The sequence below is a fragment of the Dromaius novaehollandiae genome, chromosome 13 (genome assembly GCF_036370855.1).
Source record: "Dromaius novaehollandiae isolate bDroNov1 chromosome 13, bDroNov1.hap1, whole genome shotgun sequence".
NCBI lineage: Eukaryota > Metazoa > Chordata > Aves > Casuariiformes > Dromaiidae > Dromaius > Dromaius novaehollandiae.
Genome location: NC_088110.1, coordinates 13,994,523 through 14,006,806, shown reverse-complemented (window position 1 = coordinate 14,006,806; position 12,284 = coordinate 13,994,523). Strand labels below are relative to the sequence as shown.

At 40.6% G+C, this 12,284-nt stretch overlaps 1 protein-coding gene and 1 long non-coding RNA gene across 3 annotated transcripts in view; one reads left to right on the top strand and one right to left on the bottom strand.

Moving 5' to 3' along the window:
- The first annotated feature begins 4,271 nt into the window (after positions 1–4,271).
- LOC135329783 (uncharacterized) overlaps positions 4,272–12,284 on the top strand; it is a 127,604-nt gene continuing 119,591 nt past the window's right edge. The window contains exon 1 of the long non-coding RNA XR_010391461.1: positions 4,272–4,333. This is a non-coding gene — a long non-coding RNA (uncharacterized LOC135329783). The remainder of the gene's footprint in view (positions 4,334–12,284) is intronic.
- Positions 5,510–12,284, bottom strand: part of CHST8 (carbohydrate sulfotransferase 8) — a 189,417-nt gene continuing 182,642 nt past the window's right edge. For both annotated transcript variants that reach the window (XM_064519673.1, XM_064519674.1), the window contains one exon: positions 5,510–11,083. In XM_064519673.1, coding sequence (XP_064375743.1) covers positions 9,932–11,083 — 1,152 coding nt within the window. In that variant the 3' untranslated portion in view covers positions 5,510–9,931. The remainder of the gene's footprint in view (positions 11,084–12,284) is intronic.

The window sequence follows — 12,284 nt, the reverse complement described above, 5'->3', positions numbered from 1 at the left end:
GGGTAACGTGGAGGAGATGCTGCTGCAAGCCAGGGCCTGGAGGTGATGGATGAACGAAGCCCCACAGAGAAAACGTGAGCATGGTTTGGGAAAGATACTCGGGGAATGCTCGTGCAAAAGGCAGGAGGGATGTGGTGGCTTTCACCAGTGTAGGGACGCTTGCGAAGAGACTGTAAAGATGGAGGAGGCACAGAGGTCCTGAAAAAAGCAAGAGTGCCTCTGCTACAGCTTCGGTGGCTGAGCTCCTGCCACTGTGGGAGCAATGCCAGCGCAGCTGCCTGTGCGTGTGGGCAGCCTGTGCTCCCTGGGCTGATCCTGTAATGCTGCTCCCAAAGCCGTTCTTCCTCCTTCCAGGGGCTCTGCCTAGCCCTCCCTCCCCTTTGAGGGGGGGCCTCAAGCTGGGTTTCTGCTCAGCATCAGTTCTGGGTCCTTCCTGGCTTTCACTGTGCACATCGTAATGTGCTAATCTTGAGGGACCACTGCGTGAGGACACCTCTAGTGAGCTTGAGCAGCTGGTGCGGTCTACCTGCCCCTGCAAGCAGCCCTAGAAAGTAGTCCGAGCATTTTGTTTTGTGCTGGATCCGGGGAATGATGTAGAAAAACTTCTTAAAGATCAACGAGGAGCAAAATTCTTCAGGCTCTTAATTTTAGTGAAGTTATTGCTTGATTTTAGTCAAAATCTTCCCAGATGCTGACTACTAGTGAGACTTTGAAAATATGAGGACTTGAGGGTCTGTCTGATTCATGAGGGGGATCAGTATCAGCCTAATGGGACCTTAGTTGAAACTTTAATTACAAGAAGTCAGTTTAAAAAAAAAAAAGAAAAAAAGCACTTAAAAAAAAAAAAAACCTTTATCAAATTTGGTTGCTAGACTAGTCAGGCTAGAAATTCTGCTTAATCTTAATGATTAGTAAGAGATCTTCATTTCTGTAAGATTCATTTTGGTGTTAAATAAATTACAAATTTTTCAGAGGCAGTATATTAACAGAGATCTAATCAAGATATCCATAATATTGTGACATTTAAAATCCCGTAATACTTAAAAAACCAATTTTTGAGGGGCTAAAGATACTTTATATACAATTAGTGGCACCATGATTAATAACCTTGAGCTCAGATTTGATGGCTTCCTTTGGGAGTTGAGGATTTTTTCTTTTTTTAATCTCTTGAACCAAATCTGTGCCTTAATTACCAATCAAACACTCAGTGAAGGCAGAACTGGAGTACAGATGTATATACTTGAATTTGCATTAGCCTTTCTTCCACAAACTTGGATTTGTGAGACTGAGTATCTCTGCAGATATTAATTGTGCTCTGAAGGAATGTGAATCCATGTTATGATCTCAGATTTGCAAAGCTTGCAAATGTCTTTTTCACATCATACAATATTTATATGCTGTATGTTAAACATGCAAAAAGTAGGCATTAGCCCAACTGCAAATTTGGTTGCAAAGTGTTGAAGATTCAGACTATAAAACCAAACCGTTGGTTGACAGTGACAGTTTCTCACCAATCCAAATTCTTTATTGATGTTTCAGCAGGTAGGAGGTTTTGATGTGCCCAAAACAAATACATCTGGTTTGAAGTCATTCTGTGGTAAAACAAATCTTCAAGGCTACAACATGAAATCTAAATCTAAGACCAAAAAAGTGTAATAAAATACTTTGAAGCTTTGAGCTCCCACATGTTGCTACAGAGTCAGCATGATTGGTGAGTGAGCAATACTACTCAAATAGCAAGCCGTGGCAGTACTCGCCCACTTCCTTTTTACAGCAGAAGTAGAAGAGGCGAATCGATGCCTTTGAAATCGTTTGGCCTGGGAAACCCGGGATTTTGGAAGGTGCGACTCCGGAGTGCCTTGCCTTGTTGGGTGTTGGAAGGAAGCTAATCTCTGAGCTGAAGCTGTGGTTGCTTGGGAATGGGAAAATATATTCAAAATCAGTGCATGTTGTAATTTTGCATATTATTTATTTCTCTTAGTTTGGAATGGTGAATACCTGGGGAGAAATAGCCTCTTGTGAAAGAGGGGGAAAAAATGGGTAAAAGATGCATACTGTTTGGGACCTCTCTGGCAATGCAGCCATGTAGAAGACGACTGAGAAGGCAGCTTCTGTGGAAGGGGGTGAGGGTTCAACTGAACAGCTAAACTGGTCTGTCACTGAATTAAACTAAGTTAATACAAAGCCTCTTAAATTAATGAGAATGTCCAGATACCAGTGAAAATAGATCTATTTAGAAATCTGTTTAATCAGCGGGGTGCCACTTCTGAGTATGAACCAGCTCTAGCTTGGGTCAAATTGCAGTTTGTCTTCTGTTGTCTTGCTAGTCAAAGATAGAATGTGGTTTTTGTTACTGACTCTGCTGGGCTGTCTTGTTCAGTCACTGCTCTCTGCCCTCTAGTTACTTGATGGTAACAAGTGGACTCAACTTGTTTATATTCTGGCTTTGATGGAATTACTTTGTTTCTTGCCACCTTCATCCATACCTTCCCAGGTACAACTTTAGCCAGCAGTGTTTGTGCTTGATTTGCAGTTACTCTGGAGCAACTGGGTTCCAGCTGGGACTGGGCAAAATGCTTAGGTGGGTGTCGTGGTGTTCCTTGGGAACACCGATGCTGAAACGCAAACATGCACAATTACGTAGGATGTCACTGGCTTCATGTTGTATTTGCCTTTCCCCTGCCTCCCTCTTCTGTAATCGAATCTCCACAGTCTCAGGATGTACATATCGCTTATCTTTTGAATTTTGCTAAAGTCACTTTTACTTCTGTAGATGCTCATTCTTGAGTGTTTCTAAGATGTATATTTTGATCAAATATGACAAGGCTTTGCTTTTTATTCTGGATGGTTAATTTTGAAACTTACTGTGGAAGATATCCAAGATAAGATGCTTTTGATCATTACCTGCTGCTCTGTGCTCCATGGACTGTAATATACACCTGGCATCCCAGTTCAGTGGGATGAGCGAATGAATTTCTCAGACTTGTTTTAGATAACAAAAAATAAACTCCTTTTTGCAGAGACAAACATGGATAAATTGTCAGATTCATAACCCATCTCATATGCCACATTTTCCACGCTGCTTGAAATGGTCACTGTATGCATGATTTGTAAAGACAGTATCACCTTGATGAGTACACACTGTGTCACTTGGGCAGGGTTCATGTCTGTATGGATTTCAGTGGAGAAATCTAATGCAGGCCTATATAACTATTGCAGCCTCCTGGTCTATAACATTTGTTATTGTTCAGATTATCTGTGCTGTGGTGACTACACTTTATTTTTTTGGCACTGTTTTTAAAAATTCTATTTTTTCTGATACAGAAGGAGATATCACTGGAAAGAAAAAACAACCTGGGCTAAAAAAACTTTCCACTGTTTTGCTACAGATGAATTGAAGATGAATGTTTTAAGATTTTTGAATGAAACATAATTAAAAACAGTAATTCTCATGCCAGTGTGAGGAGTCTTGGACTTTTCCTCTGTAACAGAGATGGGGAAAGATGTGCACAGCAATGCTAGGAATCAGGCCCCCCCAGATGGTCTGATAACTGAATTAAAACTGAAATAGTAGACCAAATCTTCCTGTTACCTGCCCTAAGCATTAGCAAACCTGATTACTAATAGACGTGAGTGGTGTTGTGAATGAAGACTGTAGAAACAGGTCAGCAACTGGGCCTGCTATGAAGGCAGACAACCAGAGCTGTGCCTTGTAGTCGCCAGTACGTGATCAGGGCCTGCACATGGGCTGACATCGCCTGCGTGCGACTTCTGTGGCTATGCCATGGTTGTGCTGACTGAATGCACACTTGGAACAATGATAAAATAACTTTCTTTTGATCATAATGTACATTAGTCTATATCTGTGAATCTGAAGGTGAACCGTAGCCTGGAGCTTTCATTTGTTAGTGAAGAAGCCATCTCCACTAGTGTTTAATGGGTTGGGACAAGCTCGTATAGTGCAGTCCCCTTAGGCCACTGCTTCCTATGCTGCTGCTCCCACTGCTTGAACGTAATCTTAACACCCTTTGCAGCTGGTGACGTTGCTTATGTTTGGATATGTTGGGAGGAAATTTCCTGTATTAAGTTGAAATAAATCTGGACAGGAATCCCAGATCAGGAAACTAACTGTGGAGAAGTTGGATTGGTAAAACCTCTTGTTTTTCATAACTTGGCAGCATAATTTTAAGCTTCAGGAAAACGAGATGACACTGCTAGAAGAGATCACTGATAGACTCCTATAAAGCTGAAAGTGAAGCACGGGGCCAGCACTGCTGCCATAGCCAGTTTTAAATGAAGAATGTTTCTATTCGACTAGCCACAAAGCAAGCAGGTAGGTTTTATTCTTTACCATGAGTCACAATTAACTGTATCAATTGCTTCGTAATACAGTATCCAAATAGCTTGTTGGTAATGCGTGAGGCTTAATCGCGTGGGTCTCCCAGTTGTGCTGCGTCAGTGTGCTCCACGCCGTCTCCTCCCGGGCGCGGTGTCGAGTACGGCACTCGCGTGTGCTGCAGCGTTCAGCTGAAGCGTGGGGCTGCTCGGAGCCTGCTGTTCGTAAAACTGGAATCTGAGGCAAAAGTACTTACTGGTGGCAAGTACCAGCTGCCACTGGTTGTAGCTAATGTAAGAGCTTGGTCTCTTGTGCTTTAAGTTAGTGTACTCTTAAAGCAGAGCCATACTGGAAGCTGTTGGAGATGTGGTTGTTTCCAGGCCTGTCTGGAATTACATGCATCTTGCCATGTGAAGCTTGGGACACTGCCCAAGTCATTCAGGAGGGCGCAGGTGCATGCTGAGGCTTCAAAGTCACCGCAAATAACACTAACCTGAAAATAATCCCTTGAAGCAATATCAGCTCAAACAGGCTGTGCTGTGGCTTGTCTCTCACATTGAAAACAAACTACTGCTGCCTGCAGACGCTGTTGTTTTGGTATTGCTGGAGTATGAAATGAATAGAGCAAGCCAAGGTTTGTACAGTTACGTTTCTCTTCCAAGTGGTTAGCTGGATGCCCAGATGCCATGTAATTCCTTTCTGGGAGGAGGAGAATGCCTGTCAATTGAAAGGCTTAATGCAGCTTGCATCAATACTACAGTAGTAATAAAAACTCTTCAGTTTTGGAACTGTACTTCCAGATAATGTGGCAAGACTTCTGCTGGCCTACCTCATTAATTTATATTACTGTATAAAGAAACAAATAACTACTTAAAAGACAGTGCAGATGTTTGATGTATTCCCATAAAGATAAAATATAAAATTAATGTGGAGAATATCCCTCATGCATCTAAATTCCTATATTAAAATCTGTCTATAGTTACTGTAGTATATATAATAGAAGTTATGAACAGAATTTTTGCATATTCTTTATACACATGTATATTTGTAAATGGGTATACATGGATTCATGTGATAAGTGCACTCTTGCTTCTACCATCAGTAACTATATTGACATTAATGTTGTTACCAAAATGGGAGAACTAGCAGAAAGAAACTAAGGACGCAAATATCTCAAAGGAGATAATTTGTTTTATTTGGTTCCTTAGGAGCTTTATGTACAGATCATCCCAATGTTAAGTTCTTAAACTATCCCTTAATTAAAAATCAGTTTTTAGTATCAGACCTTGCAAATTCAGATAAACTGTGTATTGTGCTGCTAGTATGTGTCACCTGGCTGCATTCTGGACATGGTGACTTGTCCACGTCGTTCTTCTGCTGAAGCACCCAGGGAGTGACAGAACTCCAAATGGCAGCTTGGAGGGCCAGGACAGCAAAGCCGACTATCAAACTGGGCTCAGTTTAGATGAATGTCTTACATTTAAAAATGTTCTTTCATTGATTCAGGGAACATCTAATTAGTTCACAGTATTCTTTGTATCTGACTTAATCCATTTTCTTTTTTGTAATATATTTTAGTTCCCTTTAAGGCAGGTGTAAGGGCTAAGATCCTGATTTATTAGTGTTTCTGTGCCATCACACCTTGACTTGAGAGCTGTGTCCCTACTCCTTTGGAGGTGTAAATGGGAATTTTAGGAGGCACTTTAAGTCCCAAATTGTCCCTGTAAGCATTTTACAACTTCTGTGCTGTTTGAAATCTTTGGGTGGAGTATAGAAGACATCTCCATATCAGGAGTAATGGAGAGATACCCCAGCTAGAATTAAATGAAGTATCTGCATTACTAGAAGCAAATTAAGCATGGATTTATGAAGCTGAAAGGCAGATCTATTTAACCTGTGCGAGGAGGGCAGCTTGCCTGCTGCCAGCACCTATGATACCTGTATTTATTGACCCTAGGGTAGGTGATAGTTCTTAGAAAACAGGATGTGTTAATGGAGAGGTAGGGCAGAAAATGATTGGAAGTAAAAATATTAAAATATCTTAAGTCGAGTTCTCAGCTTAAGGTTTAAGGAAGAGTCTAGTAGCAACAAAGTTCATCTGTTATAAAATGCAACAAAAAAGTGAAAAATGGATTGACAAAATGACTTCAGCTAAGTATAGCAATCCTAGATATTCTACTTGGCTGATCTCTGAACTATGCTGTTTGTTTGAAAATGAGTTTTTTGGCATGAAATCTTGAATATAAACTTTCCACATGAAGAAAAGGCTAAAATACTAAAAAATTTTGCAGAATGAACAATTATGAAAACTTCAATCCACTATCAAAAATGAAAATGTCAGGGTTCTTCTATGGAGGAAAAATGACAAAATAATCCAAAGGGAAATGAACAGTCTAAAAACATAACATCTTCTAGTAAAAACTGTTGCTTTTTTATTAAGCATTTTGATTTATATGAAAATATAAGTTACCTGTCTGTGGCTTTACCTCTTTTTGATCCAAGATCCATCTCTCCTGTTTCTTCTGGTATTTGTTATCTTGACAGATCAATATCTTTCCTTCTTTTTAGAACACTTTCTTGCCCTGTTTCTGCTAGTCAGTAGGGAATAAGAGATCCAAATAACAAATGTGAATTAATGCAACCAGCCAGTATTAAGTATTTTCAAGTATTTGGAAGGAAACTTCTGTCTTCCTTGAAATATTGTAAAACAGATGTTATTGTGCTGTATACAGCTTGCTATAAACATATGAATGATTTAACAATCTTTTTTGTCTTTAAATGATGTTTGTCATCCAAGAAAAAACCATACCAAAGTCTTCATCTTCATCTGTCATTAAAAATCTTATTCCTCTCACCAGCAGAAGCTTTTATTAGTTAAGGCTTTAGTAGTTAAGGCTTTAATTAAAGTCAGAAGGGAAGGTTTAGAAAAAACACTACAGCAGAGTTAGAAGTACAGTTTTGCTGGAATTTCTTTCTATTCATACAGCAAACACTTCACTAATGTGTAATTACACCAACAAAGTCTTTCAGATGTAAACTTTACCCTGTGGTTTTATCAGTATTTTGGTAAAAATAGCACTTCTGTGTATACTGATTGTGTGTGTAGACCAAACTGAAAAGAAATAAGTGAAGAGAAGGAAGGAGAAAGCCAGGTCTTCACTGTGGATCTAGCTGTAGGGTTAAGTTCTCTAATCTTTCTATTAGAGCTCTCAAACTAGCAAAGGTCTGAATACAAACAATATCCAGCTTTATCTGGGCCACATTATGGAGATATCCTCTAAGTCTGTTTTCTTCTGCTGGAATGGTGCTGCAATGAGATGAATTACAATTCTCCTCTCCATGGAGGTTGACCCCCTGGCTCGAAGGAGTTCAGCGCGGGTCTGCAGGAGCAGTGCTGACATGCTGCCTGCGCTGGGACTTTATCCTGCTTTGGCAACTCCCAAGATCAAACCCTAAAAGAGAAACTACATTAATTTACAGAAATCAACCCTTGTCTTAAGGACTCGCGTATTTATTATATCCTTCCTTTGCATTTGCAAGCATCTGATTTCCTTAGCTACCAGGCAAATCGATTGCATCACAGTGCCATCACTTTTTAGAGCATTAAATGCTAAGGACAGCATAACTCAAATTCCCTGTGTTGTTTTTGCCTATGTAAAGAAATCATACCACTACAAGAATCAATGTTTTCTTGTTTGCGCTGAGAGGAGATTAATGCCCCTGGTATGCCCCGGATACTCCTCGCTGTGACCTAGTGAGGAAGGTTATCAGCCCCTCTTATCTGCTGGCTGAGCAGCCCAGGTGAATAGCCCCTAGCCTGTTTCGGCTGATTTGAGCCAGGCTAGTAAAGATCCAGTTACTTTAAATAAAAAGACTTGTTCCCTAGTCATGTGAGTAGATCAACAGACACCTGAGTGGATGGAAAGGAGGACGGGCAGGTAGCTGCAGCAGCAAGGTGGTGATGGGGAGCCAGGGCAGATGGGGAATGGGAACTGGTTCCAGTGGCAGAGCTCTGTCTGATCATCAAAAGGACAGAGCTGCATGTATAATTTTTTTCTGAACAAAAAAAACTTGGTAGGAATGAAATTCTAATGTCAGAAGTCTTATAATTCCTGTGATACTTTGTCAGTAAAGCTTTCAATACAAGGTATTTTTCAAACATTTTTCTATTAAAATTTTTAAAAGTGAAATAGACATGGGGTGTTTTGGGGGAAAATTGACTGTGAGTGAACTGAGTGAGCTTTTTGGTGGTTGGAGGGGAGGAAATCTAATTACAAAGCTGTGTGGAACACAGAGCATTTCTTCCCATGTGTCTGCACAGCACCTGTGTTGGTAGAGCTCTGATCTTGGTTGCATAATACAAACCTAAGAAATTACTGGGTCTTTTAAGGTTGACATAATTGTAGAGGTTGAGACTTGTTCCAATAAGGCCTTTTAACTTCTTAAATCATTATTTTGAGTGGTTAAATGATTACATGCGGACAAGGATACTATACTGCTATAAAAAATTAGCATGAATATTTACAAATGCAGCAAAATGGTCAGTACTTGATTCTCACAAGAGATTTCTGCTAGAGATGAAAGAACATGTTTTTCTTGAAATATAGAAAACTGAACTGAAATAAAACACCTGAAATATTCTCTGCTTGTTTTGAAATCAAATCTAATTGCTAGTGAAATAAGTGCAAATTGTTTGCAGCAGTGAAAAGGACTATCTTGTTGGGCAGGAAGTTGCATTTACTCTTGCTTGTTATTATAAAGGAAACATTTGATATTTCTGTTGACTACAAAGATTAAACTAGAGATTTATGTTAATGCAAAGGATTAAAAGACTCTTAATAACATGCATAAAGATGTAAATGTTCGCCTGCATTTTATCTTCTTGCAGATGAATATGCCATAAGGGAAATATTGAAGGGGGAGAACACATCGTCACTCTGAAGCACAACATCTGGTTTAATACTGCACTCACATGGTCATTAAGTATTAGTTGTTTTCACCAGTGTGCTCTAGAACAATATAAGTGTGATGGACTTTTTTCCTAATTTAATTCACGAATATCAGGAAATAACAATCTATGACCAGCTTCAAATACGTAGTGCCTACTTAGTTATGGTTTCATTTGTTACAGATTTCAAAGAACTGTAAATCTATTCCTCAGTGTTTTTTTTCCTTGCTTCTGTCACTTTCTAAGACTTCACTTTCAAAATAGTAAAGTACTTAATAAAATATTGGATCCACTTCAGGACTGTCAGCCACATTCCCCCAGGTTCCAAGAGTCCTTCCAACGCAAACGCAAGCCACCTCAGCATGGCAAATTATGTGCTTTATTTGTGCGCCCTGACATGTGAGATTATACATATATGTACATTTCATACACAGAAATTATAGAAAAAATATGATTTGAAAAAGGAGGCAATTAAGGTGAAGATGTAAACATCACTAACCATTTATGTTCTGTGTTTCTATGTTTTTTTGTTGCTCTTCAACCGATTGTTTACTAAAGAGACAAGTGTGTATATATATAAACAGAAGCCACCTGGATTTCTTATGCAATTCAGCTGATATGACCATAGAAGTGTCCCTATTCTCAAATCAGTATAAATCTTCAAAAGGTTTTGAATAGTTAAACATCAGATAATCCATATAATAAAAATCATAACTGCGTTGCCTTTGAGAAGGAGAAAGCTGTGCAAAATACTGTTGTGTAATCTTAGTGGTAGTTCTTTCGTCATTGGAATGCCTGTCCTTAAACTTGGGGAAGGTCAGATTCTGTGGAGCACCAATTAAGTGCAAGAAAAAGTTTGCGTCTTCTTCCATGCTTTCAAATTTCCCAACAAAGTCATAGTCTACTAAACATGGGCTGCAAAGCCTGTTGACGTGATCCCAGTGGATGTCCATACCCACTGGCCTATGTACATCAAGGAGATATTGAATGAACTCTTTAAATTTGACTCCAGAGCCTGTCCTTAATGCTTCTTTGGTGGCATTGACGCGATATCTGGAAATGATGGCTTTCCCGAAGACGGGGTGATAGTAATTGTTTGGATGTTCAAACTTGTCCCGAAATGCAGATACCAACTTTTCAAAAGGTTCACGAATGAAAAGCATCTTTGTGTAAGTGTTGAGCCTGTGATAAATCCCTTTGCGATCAAACCCGTCCAGCTTTTTTAAATAGTTTCCATAGTGCACCGTGTTGTGCTGGATATCCTTTGTGGAAGAAGCCAGGCCATTGAGAACCATGAGCACCCGTTTCCAGTTAGAACAGCCAGCTTTTGGTACTTCACAGTATAAAACTCTGTATTTATCTTCTACAAATATTCTAGAAACATGATAAGGAGTGATTATTCTTCTATTATTACTCTTGTACTTAGAACAAGTTTCCCTCATTATCCTCTTTCTTTCTCTTTGGATCTGATAGAGACTTTTCCACTTGTTATTATTTCTGTCCTCAGATTTAAGCGTGGGCAGGCTGAGAGCGGAGCTGTTCATCGAAATCAGAATAGGGCTCTTTTTAATTACAAATCTCCTCCTCCGTTTATGGAGCCTCATAGAATTAATTTCCTCACCTTTCTGTTGCTGTTCTTTCATCGCAAACATTATGCTGCTTTGCCTTCTGTCTGCGCTTTGAAGCTTGGTGGGCACGTTTGCAGAGAGGGGTAACGAACCGCTCCGCTTTACTGTTGCTACTCCATCTGCAGTGTTTTTTCTTAATCTTCCATCCTGGTTATTGCTGGAAATGCAGTCCTGATGGAAAGACAGATGAAAGATGTTACTAAACAAGAGTGTCGCTACTAGCAGCTTGCACAACTTAACGTGGGTCTGCTTGTGCAGCTCTGTGTTCGGCAGGATTGCGCCCAGAGAGCCCTGCCGTGGGCCCTCACGGGGCAGCGGCTTCTCTTTGCTCTGCATTTACGTGCTATTAGGAGATGAGCCTGGCCTGGTAAGTGCCAGGCCAGATCTGGATATCACTGTATTTAGGTGGTGCCTGCACCCAGGTTTTGACAGAGACTTGCCTCTTAGATGCATGGGCATGTGGCTGCCTTCTGTGGAAATTCCAGTGTGCTCTGTGCGTACGTGTGTATATATGTGTGTTTTGTTAAGGATTCTGGACTGCCTGTTGAGGCGCACAAAGCTGTTGCCTCCTCCAGCAGCTTCATTTTGTCGTGTGGGTAATTGTGCGTAGCCTGAAGCCTAACGGGGCAGGGAGGCTTGTGGTGCTCCGCAGAGGTGCGGAGGGAGCAAGCGTGGGAGGAGTGAAGCGGGAAGGGCTGCAACGGGAACACGCAGGCTTTCGGGAGGGGAAGCGGATTTGACGAGAGCAGCATAACCGGGGACCTAGAGGGACGCTTGAGTGAGATGAGGCTGGGACCAAAGCGGTAGAGACTTGGTGAGAAAGTTTGGGAAGTGTGTGGTGGTTATGGAAGCTGTGGTCTGGATTAGAGAGGGTGAGAACAGAGAAAGGAAAGTTGGGTCTGTGGGTAAGGGATTTCTGGTAGCTGCTCTTTTTTTTTAGGTGGATTGCATGGCACAGTCCTCCTTGGCACACAGCTCAGATGTGCTGCATTACTTTCTGCTTCTCAAAGCAGCTGAATTTAATCCCTGTCTACATGTTTATGCCTCTAACACTGGAATTGGGTTCCGGATGCTATTTAACTTTGTCATCCCTGTTTTGAGAACTCACCTGGGAGCTGAGTCGTGTATGAACTGCTAGGGAGCATTTCCACAGAGGAGGTGGATGTAGTCACAGAAGGCATATCGCTTGCTGAAAATACTTAACACAGGTCTTACAAATTGCAAACTTCTGACTTTGAGTCTTTATTTTGCTTCCTAGTAATATTATGGGTGACTTCAAACATAGGATGTATGATGAATTTTAAGATGTACAGTATGGAGGTTAATGGGGTCATGCCTCTTCAAGAAGGCAGATTAAGCCTTAAATTGTAAT